Source organism: Python bivittatus, unplaced genomic scaffold, assembly GCF_059951505.1.
Source record: "Python bivittatus isolate LINGU-HERP-01145 unplaced genomic scaffold, Pbiv_v1 ctg000410_np1212, whole genome shotgun sequence".
Lineage (NCBI taxonomy): Eukaryota > Metazoa > Chordata > Lepidosauria > Squamata > Pythonidae > Python > Python bivittatus.
In genome coordinates, this window is record NW_028277067.1 from 5,908,992 (window position 1) to 5,931,700 (window position 22,709).

The 22,709-nt window shown below is 40.2% G+C and overlaps 1 protein-coding gene across 1 annotated transcript; it reads left to right on the forward strand.

Annotated features, from left to right (window-relative positions):
• Positions 1-1,514: 1,514 nt before the first annotated feature.
• Positions 1,515-22,119, forward strand: CASC3 (CASC3 exon junction complex subunit). The gene is made up of 13 exons (XM_007420684.4): positions 1,515-1,755; positions 4,386-4,413; positions 7,039-7,076; positions 7,500-7,655; positions 9,657-9,808; positions 10,386-10,562; positions 10,712-11,400; positions 14,918-14,982; positions 15,550-15,661; positions 16,942-17,040; positions 18,575-18,807; positions 20,143-20,265; positions 21,880-22,119. The coding sequence occupies exons 1-13, from the start codon at positions 1,546-1,548 to the stop codon at positions 21,919-21,921; spliced, it is 2,124 nt and encodes a 707-aa protein (XP_007420746.1). The 5' UTR covers positions 1,515-1,545; the 3' UTR covers positions 21,922-22,119.
• Positions 22,120-22,709: the final 590 nt, after the last annotated feature.

Sequence of the window (22,709 nt, forward strand, 5' to 3'; positions counted from 1 at the left end):
GTGTATATTCTTCTGTAACCCACCAAGAGCCCTTAGAGATTCGAGAGACTATAAATATAATAAATATTGCTCAAATAAACACAAGAATCATTAATCCATTCCCTATACCAGTCCTGGAAAAAACATTTGATGCACTGAACATTTTTATAGCCAAAGAATGACAATTATGTACTGTATAAATAAAGTTACTTGCTAATCACAAACAAGTCAATGAAAACAATCAAAACAAGAATTTTTAAAATATTTATCCCACCTTTATTATTTTTATAAATAACTCAAGGCGGCAACCATACCTAATACTCCTTCCTCCTATTTTCCCCACAACAACCCTGTGAGGTGAGCTGGGCTGAGAGAGAATGACTGGCCCAACGTCACCCAGTGGCTTTCATGCCTAAGGCAGGACTAGAACTCACCATCTCCTGCTTTCTAGCCTGGTGCCTGAACCACTAGACCAAACCAGCTTAATTTCCTTAAAAAGAAAGGTTATAATTTGGGGGTTTTTTAGCTTAGGAAAGAAAGAAGGGAAAATGATAAAGGTGTATGAAATTACATACGGTAGGCAGAAAATGAATGGGGATGCTTTTCTTCCACCTCCTAATATAAAATGGAGTCAACCCAATAAAGTTAATCAGTGGAATATTCAAGGACAAAAATAGGAAATACTTCGCATTACAAAATTCCTTGCCATAAAACGAGGTGGCCTTTGAATTAAGATGGCTTCAGAAGGGATCAGGATTCCTGAAAGGGGTGCGGAATGGAAGGGAAGCAAGAAACCACATCGCAGAAACCAGTTTAGTCAGACTCCTCCCATCCTCCAGGGCCTTACCATCACATACAGTGTGGGGAGGATCTGTACAGGATATGGAGATGAGTCCCCTCCGATATTACCCATAATGGTATTTGATCCTGTCATGAGAGTTGCCAGAGGCAATGTACAAAGGCAGCAGAGATGACAGCTGCATCGCCTAATGGCTGGTGGCGTTTTGCGTCGTCTCTCTGACGATCGGCTTCCCACCCTAGCCTTCCATAAGCCGCTGTTCTTTTACACATGAATGTCCACCTTCTTTCCTCCAGAGGCTGCAGCGCCGCACTATTTTAGCACTGCAGGAAAACTGGAATGACGTAATCGCCGCAATGGGAAAACGTCACGCCGTTTCTCACTGGCAAGACACCTTTCACGCCCACCTCTCCTGCAGCAATTTAGAGGCATATAAAGCACGTGATACTGTTGCCGGGCGTCTTTCTCCCCGCCTATTGAACCGCTTTCTCGTGACGTCACCACCCTCGATTGGGCGCGAATTTTCTTCTTCCCCTCAATCCTCTTCCTCCATCGAGAGTTCTCCGAGCCTCTTCGACATCCAAGCGCAAAGAGTTCTGGGTGAACGAATGAAAGAGCGAAATAAGACCCGCGTTGGACGCTGGGAATCGTAGTCTTTTCGTGATTGGAAGTCGTCCTCCTTACCCGTCATCCTCCTTGGGCCCTGCTTCCTCTTCCTCCTCCTCCTAACGTTTCGCTTCTTGTTTCCTTTTTTGGGTGCTGTCAAGATGGCGGATCGTAGGAGGCAGCGCGCTTCGCAGGATAGCAGCGAGGAGGATGAGTCCGACTCGCCGCCTGGAAGCGCAGGTTCTTCCCCACGCAGCGGCAGTCACCGCTTTGGCTTAGCCGGAGCGGCAGGCAACGGGGGTGCTACTGCTGGTACTGAAAACGTGGAGGCGCCGGTGACGGTGGGAGGTAGCCCGGCCGACTCGGAGTGTGTGAGTGGAAAGATGCGGGAGGGGAAGAGGAAAGGGGAAAGCTCCTCGATCAGATCCTGCCTTCTTTTTGCATGTAGCGGGGGAGAATTTGACTGCGGCCCTCTCCTTGGGTACTCCTGCAAAGTTGGGAAAAGCTGGGGGGCGGGGGGAGAGTGGTCCTGAGGATGTATAGAGTGCTCCTTTACTCATCGCTGCGTGGTGGCCTCCAGGTTCCACTTGCTTGGGGAAAAACAACCCTAGTATCTGGCTTTCCTTTCGATGTTTTCTCCATAGCCGTTTTTTCGTCTCAAAACTGGGTAACCACCGCCTCCGTTTGCGTGCTGCATTAAACATAAATGTATCTCCGAGCGTAATGCGCAGACGGTGCGTACCTGTTATTCTAAGGCAAAGGATGTCAGCGTTAAGGCAAATTTCAGTAATGGTATCTTTTGTTTTGCTGAAATTTAAACTGAATGTTATGTCTGTTAAGTTTCTTTGAGATTATACATACTCTTCTTCGGATCTGTTAGTAGGTAATACTAATATGTTTGAAGACATGTCATATTTCAGTTACTTTTCTTACACCTGAGAGGTCTTCTGCCTTTTTAAATAAGCAGTGCGGGTTTTGTGTAATGAGTCTTGAAAATGTGGTCCTGAAGATTTTGTGGTGGCATCTTGAAACCTGTAATACAATAGTATAAAAATTCAGATTGACACTGTAGTTCTATTTTGAAAATAACTGGTTTAATAACTGGTCATTGTGCTGAAAGTTCAGAGTTGGAAAGGGGCTATTGTACAAATAAAAGATTTTTGTATAAAAAGTCCCATATCAGCCATGGTAGATACAGGAATTAGAGATTATTTGATGTTGACAATATGTTTGTCTATTCATTTAGCAAATAGCAGTGTTTTCTGTATATATAATGATAACAGTGTTTCTCCATTTTGATCCTGTTTTCCACAATATTAAAAAACTGTACAAGTACTCAGGTCTTAACCTTCCAGTCTTGCAGCTTCAATACAGACTTGGGATATCTTTTTAATATTACCATTGTGAACACTTCTGTAAGAAAGAAAAATCTGTAAAATAATGAATGTTGTTGCCACATTCTTGTTATCTGTTCTCTTTATTTCCATATTCCTTTAAAGGCATGTAAAGGCTGATTATGTCTCAGGAACGTCTAAGTAGTTGCTAATGTGGACAATTAAATATAGACCCAGTTTTTACTTCATATTCTGAAATTTAAAAAAAAAAGCAAACGGAAGATAAATAAATGTATTAAATAATAATTTTAGGTCCTAGCATGTTCCAAGTATTAATAGTCATCCTCTTGGGACATTTTTTCCTGAAGGAAATTGTTCGTGTTCTTGCTGTTGTGAAAAGGATAAGGTTATCCTTGTTTTCTAATGATGTCTCATCAGGCAGGATTTCCTGAAAGTAGAAGGAAAAGATGCCCTCTTTCTGTTGGAGTATCCTGATGCTTTACTTACAGTATAGTAAAATAACTACTCCAGTCAGCAACCAAGCATGTCCTGTCAAGTAATGAGCCATAACTTCTTATTCTTAAACCTGTTTATGGGTGCTTTTCTGACTGCTGTTTAAAACTGAGCCCTCTAGGCACAATGTCTGTCCAAAACATCCTTGAGAAGTAAGTTCCCTTTTACTTCCTGTAATCAGACCTGATCAAATAATGTTTCCACCAAGGATTTTATATGTTAGTGAAAAATCCCAAGAAAATTAAAGGGTGGAAAGAAAGAGTGGAAAACCTATGCCCTGGAATTTGGGGAGGGGGGGAATTATTCTTTGAAAGATTAAAGATGTAGTGTCTTAAAGTACAGGTAGTCCTCATAATCCAACCACAAAAGGGACTGGAATTTAGGTCACTAAGCGATTTGGTCATTAAGCAAATCACGTAATCATTAAGCGAATCCATTGTCATTAAACGAATCCAACTTCTCCAATAAAATTGTGATTTGCTTAACAATCATGGTCATTTGCTTAATGACTGTCATAAAAAAGGTCGCAAATCACATTCACGTGACCGCAGGGGTTGTAAAGCACTTTTCCCAAGGCCGTCATAACTCTGGACCATCGCTAAACAAATGGTCCTTAAGTGAGGACTACCTGTAGTATTTCCCTACCAAGCATCCATGAAAGATACTCTCTGGAAATTCTTGGAATTGCAATCCAGTAGGGTACCTTTCTGCAGCTTTGATGAAACTCCATCCCTTCCTAATATTTATATTAACAATGTAACACAACTCTAATTTCAGTTGTATGATTATTTGTTGCATTTACATGCTGGTCATTCCTTCAGAAGCTCGACTATATACTTAGTACCCTCCTCCAATATTTCCCTCGTAGTCGCTTGGCAAATAGGCTAATGAGAAATAATAACTGATCCAAAATTATCCAATGAAGTACATGGCTGAAAGGATTCTTAATTTAGATCTCCTCAGACTAAGTCCAACATTAAAGCTACTATACCACTCAATTCTTTAGAAAATAATCATTCTAAATTCATTCAGCTATTTTTTCCACCACTTTTGTACATAATAAATCCTTACATTCTTAGAGCAGTCTGATGTAACATATTTGCATCTGCAAATGAATTTCATTCTTTGATAGATTTTTTTCTCTCTCAAAACAGGAAAGTGAAGATGGCATAGAAGGAGATGGTAAGTGGTAGTACTTTTAATTGTAGTGATTAGTGCTAGAAATACAAAATAATTGCTTAGCAATGTTTTTAAAATTATAATATTTGTTGCAAAAAGAGGTATTTCTTATCCTGCCCCCTTCATTTTTGGTATTAAGGCTTTTTAGTGTAGTTTAATATTTCTGTTGTTAGCAGTGGAACCAGTTTATGATTAATTTACCAGGGCATAGATTTTATTCCACAGTGCTGTTTGGGTACTGCAGCAGGCTGCAGTTCTGGAACTTCAAGATGGTTACACTGCAATAATATAATTGTAAAGGACATGGATCACTGAGGCTAGAGTTTCCCAGTCCAGACACCAGCTGCAGCTTGGCATAAATGTTCTTGTCTCTAAAGCCAGTGTGCCTCTACTGTCATATTGGAATTAAGGAGAGCCCCTAAGATATACACCTGCTCTTTTGGTAGAACTACTATCTCATCTAAAATAGGACACCTTAATTTCTGGGCCTGAGAACTACCTGTCAGTATATCCTTCCATCCTGTCTGGATTCAGCTTGTAGTTTCTCATTCACTCCAACACTGCATCCAGTTAGCTCTCAAGCATCTTGCAGTCTGTCCTGATTCTGGTAGAAAAGAAAGATGAAGTTGAATGTTATTAGCATACTGATGACACTGTACTCCAAATTTCTGGATAAATGTCCCCACGTGAACAGCAGCAGCAGAAGAATGGAATCCTGTGAGATTCCCATCACAAGCTTCATGGAAACTCTCCCACTGCCACTTTAGATAGTTCTGTTGGCAGGAATGGAACCATCATAACATTGTGGCTCCAGTTCCTAACCCACTGAGCCACTCCAGTAATATCCATGATCAGTGGTGTCAAAGGCCACTGAGAAATTCAGAAGAATCAATACAACATCGCTCCAACTGTCAGTTGGTAAAATAATTTATCAGGGCAGCCAAGGGCCTTTCTGGGCTGTCTCCAGACCTGAAGTCATACTGAAATGCATCTACATAATGCTCAGTGACAATAGTGCCAACAGCCCTTCTGATTTTCTCAGATTCCATTAATCACTGGACTATTTTAATTGGCTCCTGGCTCTTGTAATGATGATCAGCCACATCCAGGTCAGATCCTGCTAAAACGTGATCCATGTATGACAGGTTACCTGTTCACTTCCAATATGGCCAACTTTGAAAACACAAATTGAGGGTATGTTCTATGATATGTCCTGGATTTATGTTTTAAGAAAGCTGCATAGTTGTGTTTCGTGCCCAGTAAGTTCTAAGCATACTTAAATTGACAGCTTCAGCATGAATATTGAAATCTTCCAGGATAACTGTCATGGATTCTCCAAGACCAGCCACTAGCTCAGGCAAGAAAGAGTTGGGTAGCTGGGTAAGGAGTATACCAAAATGACTCCTATCTCTACAGCCCTAGTACAAATCCTTGCAACCAATTGCCAGACAGATTGGTTTTCTGTTAAGACAGATAGAATTGCAGTAGGGGAATATATTTTCTCCCCACCTCCCATCCCATATAATCTTTTCTGGTGATGTGCCAAAAACTCTGCCAGGTACAGCTGAGTCATATCTGCCTCTTCTCCCTAGCCCATTTAACAAGGTCTCAAACATACAAACTAGACAGCCTTTTCATTCATGACCACATCATGAATGAGTGCTGACTTGTTCTGAACCTATCTCACATTCACTAACAATACCACAAGGTGAGAAAAGAAACTGGTGCTTCCCCTACATTTAGCTCTTGGTAAGTTGACTGTTAGTATTAGTAATCTGTAATAGTATTATTGATTGGGAAATGAAGCCCCATTGTCTTATAAAAACTCAGGACTAGAATTCTAATTTAAAGAGCAGTTTGGGGAGTTTAAAAGTTCATGAAATGAGAGCAAAAATACATGTGCTACTGCAGACATTCCAGCAACTACATATAGGTGTTACAATGAAGGGATTTGTATACATGGAAATATTTAATTGATATAGGAGGACAAAAGTATTTCATGGATAAGGTTATTTTTTTAAGGGAGGGAGAAACATAAGTGTTCTGGAGGCATACTGGACAGCACGGTAGAAAAAGAGAATAATTAAGGGAGCAGGAGATCAGTGGATAGTGGTTATGGAAGGATTAAGATTATAAAAGATCGTGGATGGTGAAGACCAACATTTTGCACATAAGGACAATGAGCTTAGAATGGATTCAAGACCAAACAGGAAACAAGTGTAAGGATTTGTGAAGAGATGGCCCCATGGGAAGGATGGACAATTTAGTGCATAGTTCTTGGAAGAAGATTTAATGTCAAAAGAAAAAAAAAGGATGCATTAGTCAACAAATTAGTGGTATAGTTTTTCTTGAAATGGATGGAGAAGAGCAACATTTTGTATTTGCAGTGTTTTACAGAATAAAATGTGTATGCCTTGTGACAGATGGAATATTCAAAGCAAGGAATATTAGACGGATGAATCAAAGATAAAGCAAGATTTTATATGTGAGCACAAGAATGGGTGGTGCAGTTGTCAGATGGTATAGAGGGTATGAGTGAAAGGCTTGAGAGAAAATTTGAGAAATTAAGCCTTGAAAACATTGAATTTCAAAAGATGCTTTTAACCTCAAACAACTCTTTATTTTTAGCTGTACTCTCTGACTATGAAAGTGCTGAGGACTCTGAGGTGAGTTGAGGTCATACGCTAGTCATTTTATAAGGCATATGAATATGTAACATAGCCATTTATTCGATTTTCTTTTAACTCAAGCACCTGCTGGGTAGATTTGGAGACTGGGCTCAGTAAGTGCCATTAGACAAATCAGGGCATGAAATATTTACTTCCTTATCATGGAAGGCAGTTCAGTTCAGTTCTTTTTTTTTTTCACACTAGTATATTTTTGTCTACTTTCACAGCATTTTTTTTTTTTTCTTGCACATGTAAGGGCTAGAAATTTATGGTTTGGATGTATGTTTTGTTTCTGCATATATTACAAATGTTATTAAATTGCACCCAGTATAACATACAATCTGTGCATGGTAAGAATAGATGAAATATCTGTTATTCTCCAGTCCCACTAAAGTGAATCAAATTGGATGTTTGTTTCAGGCTGAGGAGGGAGAATACAGTGAAGAGGAAACAACTAAAGTGGACTTAAAGCGGGACAGAAATGACACTGAATTGAGAACAAAAGCAGATAAAGGGGATGAGAAACCAGAATCAAAAGGCACAGTCGCAGGTGAAAGGCAGAGTGGGGATGGGCAGGTATGTTTTGCTGCATTTTGAGCTTAAGTACTAATTAACCTAGAATTTAAAATATGTAGTTGAAGCATATGGTCATAGGATTTTAAAAAAAAACTTCATTTTTTAAGACATCACATTTCAATACATGTTTTTTCTCTTAAGCCTGTATTATTTTTGCAGTTGAAGTATGTTCCTGCATTTTTTCTGTGCATTCTATAGCAAGCAGTTTTGTAAGAATTTTATAAGCAATATTTTGCGTTTCTGATTTTTGCAGCTGAAGAGAAAAGTCCTATCTTGGCTTAGTCTAGCAGCAGTAAAACTAAGAAACAATAATGAATCAGTATATTATAACTGAAATTCTCCATTATTTTTATCATTCATTATCTTTAACCATTATTTTTCATTTTTATTCAACAGAACTTTTGTCATTTTTTACCAGTTTATACTATAATTCTTGTTTTATTTATAATTAAAGGAATAATATACAGGTAGTCCTCACTTAATGACCATTTGTTCAGCGACCGTTTGAAGTTATAATGGCACTGAACGAATGGTACCTATGCTTGGTCCCCAAAGTTACGTGCAGTGCCCCCATGGTCATGTGACCAAAATTCAGGCACTTATGTCCACAGGGGCACTCAACTCCCCCCACCCACCTATCTTTGCCCTTTTGGCCTTTTACAGTGGCACTCCTTGGCGATGGTGGCAATGTCAGCGGAGCTGGGGCTGAAGTAGAGGCCCAGGGCCTTCAGCAGTCCACTGCCACCCCTAGGCCCCTACTTCAGCCCCAGCACTGCCACTGTTGCTGAGGAGTGCCACCTCAGGCCCTGTGCCATCCCAGCATCCCAGCACAAAGCCCCAGTTGCCCCCACTGCCCTGCACTCCACTGATGCTGCCGCGCCTAGAAGCCTTCTGAAGCATTGTGAGAACGGCATGCACAATTTGGAGAATGGCATGTGCGGCTTTGGGAAGAAGGCCTGGTACGGCCAGCAGCTGCCTTGCATGGAGCCAGGCTGGGTTTGCCTCATCAGTGGGAGGAAGAAGATGGCGAAGGTCAGCTGGGTGTGGCAGGGCTAGCAGAGCACAGGGTAGTGGGCGCAGCTGGGGCTTTGTGCTGTGGTGCTGGGGTAGCTAGCTGCAGCACGGGGCTTGAGGCGGCACTCCTTGACATTAGGGCAGTGCTGGTGCTGAAGTAGAGGCCCAGGAGTGGTGGTGGCTGGCTGAGACTGCTGAAGGCCCTGGGCCTCTACTTCAGCGCCAGCACTGCCACCACCGCCAAGGACTGCCACTGTGCAGGGCAGCCAAAAGGGAAGAGATGGGAAGATGGGCAGGGGGAGTTCAAGAGGAGGCAGTCCCTTACCAAGGCTCAGGGCTAGGAGGAACCAAGCCAGGAATGGCTTGGATCAGGGTGGGTCTCACCTAGCAACTGGTAGGATTTGGTTAACTATGGCAATGGGGACTGCCAGGATTTCCATTGCTAAGTGATGCGGTCATGTGACGTCGCACTTTACAACCACATTGCTTAGCAACAGAAATTGTGGTCCCAATTACCATTGCTAACTGAGGACTACCTGTATTGCCTCAACTCCATACTGAAACAGTTTTCACTAATATCTACAGTACATGGAGAGGTGTACAGATTTTTAAAGAGGATTTATTGCAATTGACTACACATATTATTTCTCATTTCATCATTTATATCCTTGCTTATATTCTCATTCTGTAATGCAGTATTGAAATATGGCCTCAGTTATTGATTTGACTTTATAAATCAGATACTCATGTTTTACACAGGTGGTAATTATGTTGATTTTTTCCATTATTTTAGTGCTTTCAAAGACACATTTTAATACATTTGTGGTGATTGATTTATATTTGAAAGTAGTCTCCACTCACCTATCTACCCAGAACACATAATCAAGCACTTGATCAATCACATTTTTAGTAAAAAAAACCTGGTTTCTGGGATATTGGTGGTGGGTTTTTAACAGGTCAATGAGTATTTGATTTCTTTCTTTTTAGGAAAGCACTGAACAAGTTGAAAATAAGGTTGGTAAAAAACTTCCTAAGCACCTAGATGATGATGAAGACCGGAAGAACCCAGCATACATACCTCGTAAAGGTCTCTTCTTTGAGCATGACCTCCGTGGACAGACTCAGGAAGAGGAAGTCCGGTAGGTGATAGGAATAGCAGGCAGCAATTGTAGAAAGAATTCATGGGTGGGACATTTTACTTGAAGGCATAACTGGCTGTTAACAGAAAAAGATATACAAGGCAGTAAAGAGGACTATATTTTAGCTTCTCAATTTTGTCTCATTCTGTTGGTTATATAGTAAAATAATGAAGTTGAAGGAAGGTATGGAACCCATTCTCAGTGTTTTAGTGGTTATTGGATGATTGATTGACTTTGGGCAGCCATCAATAGGAGAGTAGAGTTCTCATAAAGCATTATTTTACACAAACAACTATTTCCTTTGTCTCTTATGACAAAGCCTTCCCATATGAGGTATTTTTTTTCCTGAGAAGCCTAGTGACCTTTCAGAAATCTATGAAGACTTTTTTTAAAAAATTGCCAAGCTTTTGGTTTGGAACTGAACTTCCCCTTGCAGAATCATAATTTCTTTTAATGGCTCTGGCTTTAGTTCATTGTTATATCAATGGTATGGAGTCCTTTGGTCTCTCTGTGTTGCTCCCAAGGCAAGGTAGCAATTAATACATTCTTATCGTTTTTCTTTATCTTGATACGCAAGACCTAAGGGTCGTCAGCGTAAGTTGTGGAAAGATGAGGGACGGTGGGAACATGACAAGTTTCGAGAAGATGAGCAAGCACCAAAAACCAGACAAGAACTGATTGCTCTTTATGGATACGATATCCGCTCTGCACACAACCCTGATGACATCAAGCCCAGGAGGGTGCGCAAACCAAGGTGAATTTGTAAGAATATGGTTATGTGTACTTTTTATGGAATAATATTGTGGGGCTTGAATTTTTTTCCTGACCTTGACAGAGGAACAATTGGGATGAAGAAAGCATAAAATACTCATTTCTGATTGATAGCATCTCCTCTTCATTCAGATTTGGGAGTCCACCACAAAGAGAATCCAATTGGTCCAGTGAACGGCCAAATAAGCCACCACGACACCAGAGTCTAGACAGTACTTCTGTGGCACCTCGGACATTCATTAATCGAAACTCAGCGGGGACAGGACGAATGGCTACTCCAAGGGCTTTCCCCAAACCCAGTGGCTATAAAGAAACTCGCCCAAGCTATCGAGCTGTGGATGTAAATAGTCAACATGCACCTCGCTTCAATGAACAGTCAAAGCCTGAGAGCGGTTACCGGGCCAGACGATCAGATCCAATCCCAGCACGGGAGCCTTCTCCAAAGTCTGAGATGCCACATATTCAAAACAGCCCTGTTAAAAAAGAAGAAGTTGTTTTGGAAAATCAAACTCCACCTGCAGATGTTCTACAGACACAACCAGATAGGCCTGTGGAAAAAAAATCCTATTCCCGGGCAAGGAGGAGCCGAAACAAAGCAGGCGAGACAGGAAAATTGGCAGATGAAGTTCCACCTCCATCAGGGTTGATACCAGCACCATTAAAAACTGCTGATATTATACCATCCCCTTCTCCAGCAAAGACTGGTAATTGGGAGGTGCCTGTTGAGGCAAATCTGGATGGTATTGAGCAAGACATGACTCAGTTGAATATAACAGAACAAAACTGGAATCAAGGGCAACCCCAGTTCATACAACCACAGGGTAAGTGGCTCAGTGATACGCTAAAGCAAAGAGAAATTAAGTTTGTCCACAGAATATATAATCTATTCCTACAGAGCATTTCAGGAAAAAATGTTAAGTCAAAAACAGATGAAACATCCTAGAGAACTACAGTCAAATATTTGACTGCTTATTGCTGATTTTACCTCCTCCTCTGTTGGGGGAGGGGGCGCTTTCTGTCTGCCACTCAGGGTCTTAAGGTCAAGCCAGTGGCAACCAGAGTTTCTTAGTGTCAGAGAGAGGTGGATAATATAGGCAGGCTCCTTTCTGCCTTCCTTCCATCTCTGTGATAATCTTAGCCACTTACCACCAAGAACTTTGGTACCCTCACAAAATGTTTATTAATTACAGTATAATCCTGAGAGGTGGATGCATTCTGTGGCTAACAATGTTATTCGGCAAGAACTCAGCCCTGTGTGCCTTTGTTCTAACTTGAAGCCCAAGAAGAGAGCACGTTTAGTCAGTTCTGGTTGGGGTGGATTTAGGCCAGCTTTGTAACAAAGTCAGTGCCGCTAGCTGTGAAGGCTTCACGTTCTGTGGCATTTAAATGCTGCCTCTCCCCCAGGAGCTCAGAGTGGCATGTTTAATACTCCCTCTCCAATCCAGTAAGGTAAGCTAAATTGAGAAATAATGACCTAGACTCTCTCAGAAAGCTTGTGAGCCTGAATCTTGATTTTTCCCATTCAGGTTCAACACTCTTACCTTGGGATAGGCAAACTGGTGAACATTTATAATTTTGGGAGCATTTTTGGGTGATGTAACAAAGTGACTGCCATAGGAGGAGGCTTGCATATTCACAAAATATCTATCATAGTAGATGTGGTGTAGCCTTGAACTTTGTTTAGAGATGTGCCCACTTGCTTAGACCAATTACAGTAGGGATGGCATCATTACCTATTTGCCAATTTGGGTGTTTTGCCTCTATTATGGCAACAGTATTTTGAGCATCCACAAAATACTAGATTATTAGTGTTTCTTCCTCCAGTTTTAAAATCACACTAATCAGCCTCCTTTGTAATATATTCAGCATATAGATTGAATAAATAAAAAGAGAATGTACAGCCCTTTGCTGACTTGAAACTAATTTTTGCCATGTTCTGCCTGGTCTGTGGCTTCGTGTCTTGTTTATAGTTTTGCATGAGGACAATTAAGTGTTCCGGGGATCCCATTTTCCTGAGGACATTCAACAGCTTGATAGGATCAACACAATTAAAGGCCTTTCTGTAGTCAGTGAAGCACATATTAACACCTTTTTCTTTGGCCTTGTCAATTATCCAGCATGTATCAGCAGTAATGTCTCTTGTTCCTTGGTCTTTTCTAAAACCAGCTTGAACATTTCTTTCCATGTAGGGCTTTATCTCTAGCACTGGATGATCCTAAGCATTATTTTTGCTAGCATGTGAAATTAAGGATATTGTAAAATAGTTTGCACACTCTGTTAAGTCTCCTTTCTTTGGTATTGGTATGTAGACTGACCTCTTCCTATCACTTCACTACTGTTATTTTCCAGATTTGCTGGAATAGTTTGGTTTAAACTTTTACTGAGTCTTCTTCTGGTGCTTACCATATTTCTATAGATATTCCATCAATTCCTGTAGCCTTCCAACTTAGTAATGACCAGAGTGCTGATCCAAGTTCATCTTCTAGTACCTAAGGCTCTTCTAAACAAAAAATATCTTCTAAGGTGTCTTGGATGTTAACATCCCTATTGTACAAAATTTCATTATATTCCTTCTATCTTTGATCTCCTTTGAATCAGTTACTGTCTGTCCATTGGCATCCTTTAGCATATCAATTTGAGGTTGGAATCTCCTTCTGAGTTCAGAGGACTTTTGGAAGGCTTTCCTTGTTTTTCCATGTCTGTTTCCATCATCAGTGTCTTTACAGATGTTGTTGTAATACTGCTTCTAGTCTCTTCTAACAGCTTTCTGAAATACTTTGGTAAGTTCCTTTCTGAGATCTTTGACTCTCTTGGCTTTGGCTTCCCTTCTTGGCAATTTCCACGGTCTGTTCCGACATCCAGTTTGGTTTCTTCTGTTTTTTTGGTCTTTGGCTGTCTCTTTTCACATTCATCTATACATTAACAACTTCTTTGATTTCATTCCACATTCCTGTGGTTCCCTATTAATGTGGTTCAGTACTTCAAAGGAATTTCTGATATTCTCCTTGAAAATGGTGGTTATACGTTCCAGATCATATTGTAGAAACCGGTTGGCTTTGTTGTTCCACTTTAGCTTGACTTGGAACTTACATATGAACACAGTTCGTAATCTGTTCCAAATCTTTGCTATTATAACTGGCCATATCTTTGGTGCTATAACTGAGCTCTTCCTCCCTATACCAATAATATAATCAATTTGATTACTGTGTGCTGTGGTAATGTTCATATATATAGACATGGTTTTGGTTGTTTGGAGATTGTGTTAGCAATGAAAGAAACTGATGAGTTGTTCTTCTACTTCATTTCCATTTCCTAGGTTATATAGTTCAACTACATTTTTCTCATTATTTCCAATTTTGGTATTTCAGTCTCCAACCAAAATTGACACATCTCACTTACATGTATTTCAATTTCAGATTGAACTTGACCATAAAACTTGTGAACCTCCTGCTGCTTCAGTGTTTTGATCATAAGCTTGGATAACCAAGTGCTGTATTTGCTATATCCTTCCTAACTATGAAAAAAATGCCATTCCTTTGTTTTTCATGTCCTGAGTTGTAAACAGTTTGATTTTCTGGCTGAAAGTATCCATTTCCATTCCATTTCTATTTGCTGATGCCTAAGATGTCAATGTGTAGTTGATACGTTTCCTATTTCCATTTTACGTTTCTTATGTTCCATGTTCCCACTGTAATTTTCTCTTTGTAGCTTCCAATTGTCTTTTCCTGTATGGCAATATCAGCAATTAGATGTCTGGAAGGCTTTAATCTAGGTGCATCATAAACATCATTAGTACGCCAGAAATCCTCAGCTCTTCCTCAGTAGCATATTAAGTGCCATCTGACCTGAGGGGCCCATCATCTGGCACCTGATCATTATTCTCTTTCTCTTATTCATCTGTGTGGTTTTCTTGGTGAAACACATGTGTGGTTTATCTTTGCCTTCTGCACTGTATGAAATTATGCCTTTGCTGTTATCACTTAAATTATCATCTGCCTCCACCATCTTTCTATATCACTACTGCCCAATTGGGTGCCTGCTTGTTTTAGCTGGGCAGCTGGGATGACTTGCATGCCTTGGATGACCCTGCTGGGAGTATATATTCTTGGCATACACTCCCAGCATTCTTTGCTCATCCCTCCTAAGGCTATCCCCTGCCATGAGGCAGCATAGGAGGACTTGGGGAGACCTGTCTCAAAGTTAGCAGGTAGTATTTGCCTTTTTCATTTTATCTAGAACTTCTCCAAACTTGTTTTCTGTTTTTAGAATTTTCTTAATATTAAGATAAAGCTGCGAAATAATTGGTGTTTCCCCCTCCCCCCTTCTCTTTCCTAACAGGTATGCCTAATCAGATGCACATTGGAGCAGCCCCACCCCCTCAGTTCAACAGAATAGAAGATATGGTAACATTCCATATGTCTTTCTTGCTTCTGAAATTATGGGTCTGATTGGCAACTAGAATGCAGACAGTAGTCGTAGAATTTCCCATGGAACAAATGAGAGAGTCTTCATCAAGCAGCAGGATCAGTTGGGCAACCGGAGTCTAGTGGGATACTGGCTGGAATCTATTACATTCATCTAGCCTTGGTTTGATGTTTTTGGGATGCAGAATAATGTACAGGACAGGATACCTATAGGACCCAATCCTCCTGTATACTGCAAGAGAGAAATATGAATGTACTATAAAAAAAAAAACAGCTAAACATTCCTGGGGAAAGCTTCACACAGGCTTCCTGTCTCTCCTCCAAAACGTTGAGCCTCCAGGAACTGGAAGATTAGAAATTAAAAAGAGAAGTATGTGGGGTTCATCTCTCAGGATTTTGCAAAAACTGTTTTTTTAAGGAGACAGAAGATGCAAACAAACCTTAATAATCAGAAGATCTTTTATGGCTAACAAAGCTCATCATGTAATAAAAGATTTGATTCTGGTAATCTGTTAAGAAATTAGATGTTGCTCTGCTTTTTTCCAGGGAGTTCAAGGTGGGCGTGCAAAGCGCTACTCATCACAGCGTCAGAGGCCTGTCCCAGAGCCTGCTCCACCAGTCCACATAAGCATAATGGAAGGGCATTACTATGACACTTGTGAGTGCACACTGTTCATTAAAAGGACTCTTAGACCTGTTCTGAATTGGGTTTTGCAGTATCGTGGGCTACAAACCATTTACTTAACCTTTTATAAAGCATCTCAAGCACTTGTTCAGAGAAATAAAATTCATGTGTACCAGAATAATGGGAAGAATGAAGAGAAAGCTCCCAATGAAATACTGAATAGGTACTCTTGCTAAACTCACAAGAGGCTTTTGACTCTAGTGAGCTAGAAAATGGATTTCTGGAAGCCTGCTCTTCATTAGAAAACGGCTTGGTTTTTTTAATCTGTTTCACCTGCATCCTGTCTTTAGTCTGACACACTTGATAGAATGTATGGTGCTATCCTGTTTGAGTTTCAGATAGTCCTTCGGTTACGACCACTCGTTCAGTGACCATTCAAAGTTATGATGGCACTGAATGAGGGGGACTTAAGACTGGTCTTTGAAGTTGTGGCCATCACAGTGTCCCCATGGTCACATGATTGCCATTTGGGTGCTTTGCAACTGGTTTGCAATTACAATGGTTGTAGTGTTCCACGGTCACTGATCGCCATTTTCAGCATTCCCTGCCGGCTTCCCACAAGCAAAGCAAATGGGAAAGCCAGCAGGAAGTTGCAAGTCACTCCTGCAAGTCATCCCCACTCCCACCGCTTTTTTGCCCACCTGCCCACCCATATTCTGTAGTGCCCATCCGCAGCACCTGCCCACCAGCACTCCATAGCGCATGCCCGCAGCACCTGTCCACTCACCTGCACTCTGTAGCACATGCCTACAGCACCCTCCCACCCACACTCTGTAGCGCCCATCTGCAGCACCCACCTGTCTGCTCATATTCTATAGTGCCTGCCTGTAGCTCTTGCCGCCGGCCTGCCTGAACACCTGCCTCTACCCACTGGTCCTCGCTTAAGAACCCGTACAGTCCTCATTTAATGATGGCAATGGGGACTGCCAGGATTGTCATCACTAAGCAATGCAGTCACGTGGTGTCGCACTTTATGACCGCATCGCTTAATGATGGATTCTGGTCCCAGTTGCCATCGTAACTGAGGACTACCTGTAATTCACAACAGCCCTAAGAAATAGTAACTGATCCATTGTTGACTTGAACCCAGTTTGCTGCTCTAGTTGCTAATGTAATGAACTGTTTAAGAATTATATGTTGTTACTGTTACTCTGCCTGATGGTGACTCTGGGTTCTTTTTACTTCCATCTCAAAGTAATAATGACTAAACTATCAGTATTAGAGGGTTAATGTCTAATGGTTTGTCATTATAGTACAGTTCCAAGGTCCAATTTATACACACGGTGAAAATCCTACCCCACTTCCTCCCCAAGGGGTGATTGTTCAACCAGAAATGCATCTCCCACATCCAGGTAAGGACTGTCTTTTTATAGTTTCTCTTCTCCCCTTCATTTTTCTCTAACACACCCTTAGCACTTAAGTTTTGCTAGCTTGTTGGAGATATCCTCAAATCCCTGTAGTACATCACTTATTTGTGTTGAGATACATTTTGACAAATATATTGTCTGCTGTTAACAAAAAAAAGTGAGATGTTTGTTATTTCTAGTTCATGGTTGCTCTTTGCATTAAAGAAGCTATTAACTTCTATAACTACTAATATATATGAATTCTCTAAGGGGACTGAGGAAGATGGAAAATAGATGCATTTTCTTTCCTCCTTCACTGTTTTGTGGTGTCAAAACTCTTCTGCACTACTATAAAGCTTCACTCACATATACATTGTTAATGCCATAGTGAAGCTTTGGATTCCCGGTGTGCCATTTTGCTGTGTTGCAAAAGCTCTTACAAATATCTAAAAGACAAAATTCCAAAGCAAGTTTTTAAAACTCAGATATGTCATGCAAACAAAAGTTTGCGGGGGGAGGAGGGGATTTTTTTCTGTAAATAGTAGAATGCAACATGAGTTTTGCAAGCTGGGGTGATTTTAATTGAAAGAAAAATAAAACCTATAACTTGAGAAATGTGAGCTTGAATTTAATGGGGGCACAAAGGTGAAGGTGAAAGGGTTTTTTGTAGGGTACTTGATCCTTTGGAAAAGGAGAACTTTCTGAATCATTGGTTTCTCATATTAGATATTTGGAGGCATAGTTTAAATGTTTATCTTTCTGTTTTGGAGAGAGGAGAATCCATACCTATTTCAGATCCTACCTCTGGCAAGGAAAGACACTATCTTTTACTATGCCTATCTGATATTTTTAAAACTTTATTTTCCTCTCTCCTTGGATGCCTTCTTAAAATATAATGAGCTGGCAGGGTTGGCATGCTCCAAGTTCCCTTGATTAAATAATGCCATATGTTGGACCCAGGAAGGATCTGCGTATCATGGCATCTGCCCTCTGGAATGAGATCTCCCTGAGATCCACATGGCTTCCACCCTGATGGCATTTCAGAAGGCCTTCAAGATCTGGCTGTTCTTCCAGGGTTTGGGTTAGGGTGGGTGGGGCCTCTTTGTTGGATGAGTTTTTGTACATGTCCTGTATTGAGTGGCCTGATACCATCTTGGTTATTTATATTGCATTGTACTTTTATTTTGTTTCTTGCTTGGAGATCTTTTGGAGTTGGGCAATGCCTAAATCTAATGAAATAAATAATAAAACAAGAAGAAAGAACTTTTAAATTTATATAGAGTCAGAGGGAGAGATTTTCTCATCCTTCTACTAATCGGGTAGATTGACTTTGAAGACTTTGTTCTCTTCAAGCAAAGAACAGGGATATATAGTATGTGGCTTATTGTAGACATATGCTGCAGTGACTTATTCTCCTTAGAAGTCATATAGATTAATTCTTCTTTTAATTGAGCAGATATACTAAAAATGTTACCTATTCCATCTCTGCTTCCCGATGGCATTTTGATTTCAGAATTTATACTTTATCTGTCTCTGCCAGGATTACATCCACATCAGACACCTGCACCTTTGGCTAACCCTGGCTTATATCCTCCTCCGGTCTCCATGCCCCCTGGACAGCAGCCACCACCACCACCACCACCACAACAATTGTTAGCACCAACCTACTTCTCCCCTCCTCCTGGAGTAATGAATTTTGGCAATCCCAGTTACCCCTACCCTCCAGGAGCACTTCCACCTCCCCCACCTCCCCATCTGTATCCTAACACTCAAGTAAGTCTATTTATGGTTTTGCTTTTAAATGCTGAAATTTTTCTGGACTTTTTGCTGAAAGAAGAAATAAATGAATTGATGCTTTATGGGTTTGAAGATTAAGAAAGATGCAGATCTTCTTAAGGAGGGGATGAGGAGATTTGCAAAATATTTAAGAGGGAGGAAGGGCAATAAGATTGTAATTATCTGTTGAAAAGAAGGTCAGAAGTCATTTATATATTTCTTACCTTTAGTTTTCTTTTTCTTTTCTTGCACTTTTTTGTTTTTCTTCTCTTTTTTTCTTTCTTTTGTCTTTTATTGTATGAAAATTTTTAATAAATATAAATAAAACATTGCTGAAATTTAGTGATGGATGGCAACAGTACATGCTATTGGCTTGTGCTGTTTGTTGGAGTTCTTTAACAGGTCATCTCCAAAATTGGTGATTGATTTTGGTTTGCTTTTTAGAGATACGATTTAATGATGGTCACCCAGTCATCAGGCAAACATAAAAATATATGTTGCATATAGGAAACATGAGAGCCAGTAGGGTGTAGTGGTTAAGGCCCAGACTAGAAACTGAGAGACTGTAAGTTCTGGTCCTGCCTTAGGCATGAAGCCAAGTGGGTAACTTTGGCCCAATCACTTCTTCTGAACTGTAGGAAGAAGGCAGTGACAAACCACTTCCAAAAATCTTGCCAAGAAAACTGCAGGGACTAGTCTAGGCATTCGTCAGGAGTCAACACTGACTCAAGGCACCCCTTCAAAAAAAAATAAAAAGTTGTGGATATACTGAAGTAAATAGTACTTGATGTCGAATTGATAGTCCTGAAGTGAGTGTTAAGTGCACTGATTTTCCATCTGAGCTGAAATGTAGACCACCTTAGTTTCAGCGAGATGCATGCTGGCTGGGGAATTGTAGGAGTTGAAGTCCACACACCTTCAAGTTGCCAAGGTTGAGAAACACTGGTATAGAGAAAAAGAGCAGTTAAGTCTGGTGGATTACAATAATCCAGAAAGGAAATAATTCAGCAATCCTGGTAGCAACTAAAGTATGAAATACATTGTTTCTTAGAATAGACTGTATCCTTAAGAAAATCTTCATGTGCAAGTTTTAATAAAATGTTTGTCTTTCAGTAGGCAGTTCAAAGGTTTTTTAACATATAAGGTTGATATTTTGTAATTTCACAGCTACTAGGTGATGCCTTTTTTAACTCAGTGAGTTTCTAATTCAGTTAATATGTTTAATTCAACTAATGTGTCAATCAATATGTTTTGAATTTCAGTTAATTAAAAATGTATATACAGTTACATTTTGGAACAAACCAATAATTTTTTTTCTTTTTGGATTTGCAGGCCCAGTCTCAGGTGTATGGAGGGGTCACCTATTACAACACAGTCCAGCAACAAGTCCAGCCCAAACCTTCACCACCACGAAGAACCTCCCAGCCAGTCACCATCAAGCCACCCCCTCCTGAGGTCTGTTCTTTCCCCTCTGTCTCTTTCTAGTTTAATTATTGTGTCTGCTTCCACAGGACAAATGCCCTTTACTAATGAGATTGGTTGAACTTTCCACCTGACTGATACGTTGCAAACTCTAGTTTCTTATTACAGGTTGTAAACAAGGTTCGTGTTAACATTTATAAAGTCTTTTGAAGATAAACTTAGAAGTTAAAATCAAGGTCGCTATCTAGATCCTGTTTGACTAAACTAAAAACATATTTTAAAATCCATCTTTTTAATTGCAGCTTCACTGTTTGACAGAATACCTCATAATAAATCTAATCAAACTTTTTTGTGCAGTGTATAAATGTACCACTATTTACTTGGCCTGGCAAAAACTTTGCATTTTTAGTGTTTTAATTTTATCTTTATTTTGTATGTTATTCTTTTCATATGAAAATGTGTGATGCTCAATTACTTCATCAGCACAACATTCATATGTTAAAACATATTGCTCCAAATTGTGTGATAAATACACAGTAAAATGCTTATTGTGAAGCACAATAAGCATTTCCCTTTTTAAAATGTGGGGAAGAGTCTATAGTTCTCCAGAAACCCAGTTACTTTATTTTAGGGCCACAGATTGAGATAAGTTCCTAAAAATTTTTATAGAAAATGGGAATAACTGTATGGTTTTTATCTTGGTTTCTTGACTTAATTTTTTTTTTATGATCAGTTACCCAGTTGAGGATACACCTTCAGATCTTTCATTTGCTTATTTCACATTGAAGTGTTAAATTGAAAGGTAGCAAAAGTTGGAAAAGAACTTATGATATAAGTTATATAATATAACTATTAACTATTCTCTAGATAAATACCGACTAAACTCACAGTTTGTGACTGGGCCACACCATTTCAGACTGAGGCTGGGAGTTTGGTGATGGAATGTTTCTTAAAACTCCCTCCTTCCATGTAAGCAGGTAGAATGTCACAAAGAATGCCGAGTTAAATTGTTCTGCAGGAATATTACTTGTAAGGAGCTCTGGTTAGACACAGTAGTAAAGCAAAGGATATGTGCTTGTGTGTAGTGGCTACTGAAGAGGATACTGTTTGATAAAGGGGAAATGCTTGGGATGTGATCAAGAATTTGATTGGATCTTGGCAACAATAAACTAGGTCTTACACTGGTGATTGTTTAGACTAGAGAATAGGAATCCTCTACAGGCCTTCTACTGCATCATGGTGCTGTGGCTAAACCTCCTTCTCCTTTCACAGGAATTAATTCTAAAGCCATTTCAAAGTGTCACTAATCCTTTCAAGTGGCTCCTCTTAGGAGCCGCTTCAGCTGTCTGCTCTCACAGCCAGCTTCATACAACCCACACGTTTTCTACAAAAGGAGTAGGCACGTGGCCAAAGTGGCAGGGAGTCAGTACTTGACTGTGCTCCCAACTCAGCACCTCTTTTGACAGCTACATTTGCCTGATTTGTGGCTTCTTCCTGGGAAAGGTGTCAGGGTAGGTAAGATATTGCTTCAAGAAAGAGTTGCTTCTCCGCAGAGAAGTGTGGTGGGCAAGGGGCTTCATACTGCCAGCTCCAAAGCCATGTTAATGAAAGGGTTCTGTTCTTTTCCCCCCTCTCATTTCTATCTAGGATGGCAGAAATGAAAAATCCAAAGAAAGGAACAACATTTAGAAAATTCTGCATCTTGCTGATTTCAGTAGAGTACCAGAGCTGGCCCTGTGGAAGACAGAAGACAGCTCCTTCGTGGAATCTCTCCTCTCTTTTCCCTTGGTAATGGACGATCCGCATGGGGGCAGATACTTCTGCTAGGCCAGGCCATATCAGTATCAAAACTGAGGCAAGATATCTGTCAGAAGGGTACCAGCAAAATCAGATATCTTTGCATTCCCTTTTTTTTCTGGTATATCGTTCGATGGAAGATTTATCTGCTCGCCGACAGAGGAGCAGTTCTATTTTATTCCTTTCTAAATGTGACAATTTTTAAATGTCGAGCTAAAACTATTCAACGCATCCTTATGTTCGTTTCCCATCCAATGTACCTGTCTCTGCTTTCTTTCTGTTCTGTTTAACTGGTCTTGTTAACTTGAGTTATATAAATTTGTTTTCCTTGGCTGCATTTTTTTCCAACAGTACAATTTTAAAATAAGTCATGCTAGGACAAATTTGTGTTCATTTCTTGGGATTGAGATTATAGTATTATAGGGTATGGGTCACCTTATCTGAAAACCATAATGTTTTCATTTGTCAGCTTTTCAGGAAACAAAACTTAGTTCATAAAGAGACCCAGTGGCAAAGATCTACTTAATATTTTTTCTGAGTTGTTCCCCCATCAAGGCCCAGCAAATAAATCTTTTACATGTTAAGATTAAGCATTTTGGTAGTTGATACCCCACAATAACCTTCAAAGATAGACATTTCATGCTCAAACCAGTCTCTGGTGCATTGTTTAGAAGGCATAA